General features: G+C 57.0%; 1 protein-coding gene across 1 annotated transcript; it reads right to left on the reverse strand.

Moving 5' to 3' along the window:
- Positions 1 to 211: 211 nt before the first annotated feature.
- Positions 212 to 2053, reverse strand: LOC147970747 (uncharacterized). Its single transcript, XM_087523601.1, has 3 exons — positions 1715 to 2053; positions 1265 to 1477; positions 212 to 1123 (listed from the first exon to the last, which is right to left on the reverse strand). The coding sequence occupies exons 1-3, from the start codon at positions 2051 to 2053 to the stop codon at positions 212 to 214; spliced, it is 1464 nt and encodes a 487-aa protein (XP_087379727.1).
- Positions 2054 to 2904: the final 851 nt, after the last annotated feature.

Below are 2904 nucleotides of genomic sequence, written 5' to 3' on the forward strand. Positions count from 1 at the left end.
TGCCAGACAAGATCAGGCCGTTGGACCGCTCGACCCGGCCGTTGGATTGAGGATGGGCGACGGGTGCCGTTATCTATGATGATGTTGTACGGGACGCCGTAGCAAACCTCGATGTCCTTGACGAACCGGACAGCTGTTGGCCCGTCTAGCTTCTTGATCGGTCGTGCCTCGAGCCACTTGGTGAACTTGTCAAATGCCACCAACAGGTGCGTCATGCCACCTCGAGTGGTCTTGAAAGGCCCCACCATGTCCAGCCCCCAAACGGTGAAAGGCCAAGTGATCGGGATGGTCTGGAGCGCTGAAACCGGCTGGTGGCTGCGCTTGCTGAAGTGTTGGCAACCATCGCACTTGAGGACAAGCGACTCATCGTCTTGAGGGCCGTGGGCCAGTAGAAACCATGGCGGAAAGCCTTGTCCACCAGGGACTTGTAGGCGGTGTGGTGCCCGTACTCGCCCTGATGTATGTCGAGGAGGATCTCTATGCCCTTGTCTTGCTCAACACAGCGATGGAACACGCCTGTTGTGCTGCACTTGACGAGCTCGTTGTTGATGATTCTATAGGCGGACGCCCGGCGTTGCACTTGCCTGGCTTCGGTCTCATCCATGGGGAGTAATTCACTCCCTAGGAAGGCCAGGATTGGCTGGGCCCATGATGGAGTCGTCACCACGGTGAAGATGGTCACCAAGACCGGTTCCGGGGTAGCAGCCCCCGAGCCAGAGCCGGCAACCCCTGGGTCTGGGACGGTGGTGGGCGGGTTGAGCGCAATAGCCCCTAGGACGGGTTCAGTAGTCCCCGAGCCGAGGGCAATGGTCGCCTGGTTGGAGACGGCGACCCATGGGCCTGGATCAGCAGCCCCTAGGACGGCATCAGTAGGCCCCGGAACTGGGTTGAGGACGGCAGCCTCCGGGGCCGGGTTGGGGAGGGGTGCTGCAGGGTCATCCGAGATGAAGATGGACCCGAAATCCGGACACGGCTTGAAAAACGGCTTGCGCAAGTGCTCGAGGGAGACTCCGGATGGGATGGCTTGCCAAGAGGAGCCAATCTTGGTAAGTGTGTCGGAGGCTTCGTTCTCCGTGCGTGGGGCATGGAAGAACTCGCAACCGTCGAAGGTGCTGGAGAGCGGCTAGACCAAGAAGCGGTAGCTGGCCATGTTGGCATCCCGGGCGTCCCACTCGCCAGAACACTGCTACACCACCAGATCCGACTTGCCATAGCATAGGACGCGCCGGACACCGAGTTCCTACGAAAGCCAGAGGACATGCACAAGGGCTTCGTACTCGGCGATGTTGTTGGAGGCGGCAAAGTGGATCTGGACCGTGTACCGCAGCCATTCGCCCTTCAGGGAAGACAACATGATGTCGGCCCCCATGCCGGAGCACATCTTGGAGCCATCAAAGTGCATGCGCCAATGCGTTGAATCCGGCGGCGACGGCAGGTACTGGGTCTCCGTCCAGTTAACCAGGAAGTCGGCGAGCACCTAGGACCTAATCGTAGTGCGGGGCTCGTAGAGGTTGGTGTGGCTGTCCAGCTCGATGGCCCATTTGGCAACCTGGCCAGAGGCATCCAGGTAGCCCATGATCTCTCCTATTGGGGCCATGCTGACCAGGGTGATGACATGTTCTTGAAAGTACTGCTTCAGCTTCTTGGCAGTGAAGTACACGCCATAACACATCTTCTAGTAGTGTGGGTAATTCTGCTTGGAGGGGGAAAGCACCTCGCTCAGGTAGTAGACCGTACGCTGGACAAACTCGATCTTGCCCTTCTCTGGTCGCTCGACCACCAACACCGTGCTGACCGGCCACGAGGTGGCAACGATGTATAGCAACATCGGCTCCTTGTCAGCTGGCGCGACCAGAATGGGTGCGATGGGGAGCATGCGCTTGAGATCCTGGAACACTTCGTCTGCCTGGTTGTTCCAGTCGAACGACGACGTCTTCGTCATCAACTGATATAGGGGCAAGGCCCGCTTGCCCAGCCGGCTGAGAAACCGGCTGACCGAGGCCAAGCAGCTGGTGAACTTCTGGACATCACGCAGATGGGTTGCCTTGTGCATGTGCTCGATGGCCTTGATCTTCTCCGGGTGTGCCTCAGTGCCACGCTCTTAGACGAGGAAGCCGAGCAGCTTCCCGTCTGGTATGTCAAAAATGCACTTCTCCGGGTTGAGTTTGATCTAGTATTGCCGCGGATTGGTAAAAATTTCCTTTAGGTCATCAAGGAGCGTGAGTTCCTGCTTGATCTTGACCATAATGTCGTCGATGTAGACATGGATGTTGCGGACGAGTTGCGTCAGCAAGCATTTCTGCATCCAGCGCTGGAAGGTGGCGCTGGCATTCTTCAAGTCGGACGACATGGTCATGTAGCAGTACACCCCGAAGGGCGTGATGAAGGACGTCTTCAGGGCGTCGGTCGGGTCCATCTTGATTTGATTATAGCCGGAGTAAGCATCTAGGAAGGACAGGAGCTCGCAGCTGGCGGTGGAGTTGGTCACTTGATCTATCCGTGGGAGAGCGAAAGGATCCTTCGGGCAGGCCTTGTCCAGGCTGGTGTAGTCTATGCACATGCACCAGGTGTTGTTTTTTCTTAAAGACGAGGACTAGGTTGGCCAGCTGATGGTGTCCTGGACTAGGGGGTACTCACCACATCGTCTCCCAACCAGCTGGATCGGACCGAGGACCCCCATGGCGGTTCACTTATGGGCCACTTCGGGTAGCCCACGCCGCATACAAGGAGGATTCCACAAGACTTGGCGCCCAAGACAAGGACTCCTCTAAACCTAGGCCTCCGGTGTGTTATATAAACCAAGGCTAGGCTAGTCACTAGATAATCTAATATTCATTAGAACAATCTCGTGGTAGATACATGTACTATGTACAACACCCCATATCAGTAAAATCAAAAGCAGGA

Source organism: Triticum urartu, chromosome 5A (genome assembly GCF_056163025.1).
Source record: "Triticum urartu cultivar PI428250 chromosome 5A, HENAU_Tu73, whole genome shotgun sequence".
NCBI lineage: Eukaryota > Viridiplantae > Streptophyta > Magnoliopsida > Poales > Poaceae > Triticum > Triticum urartu.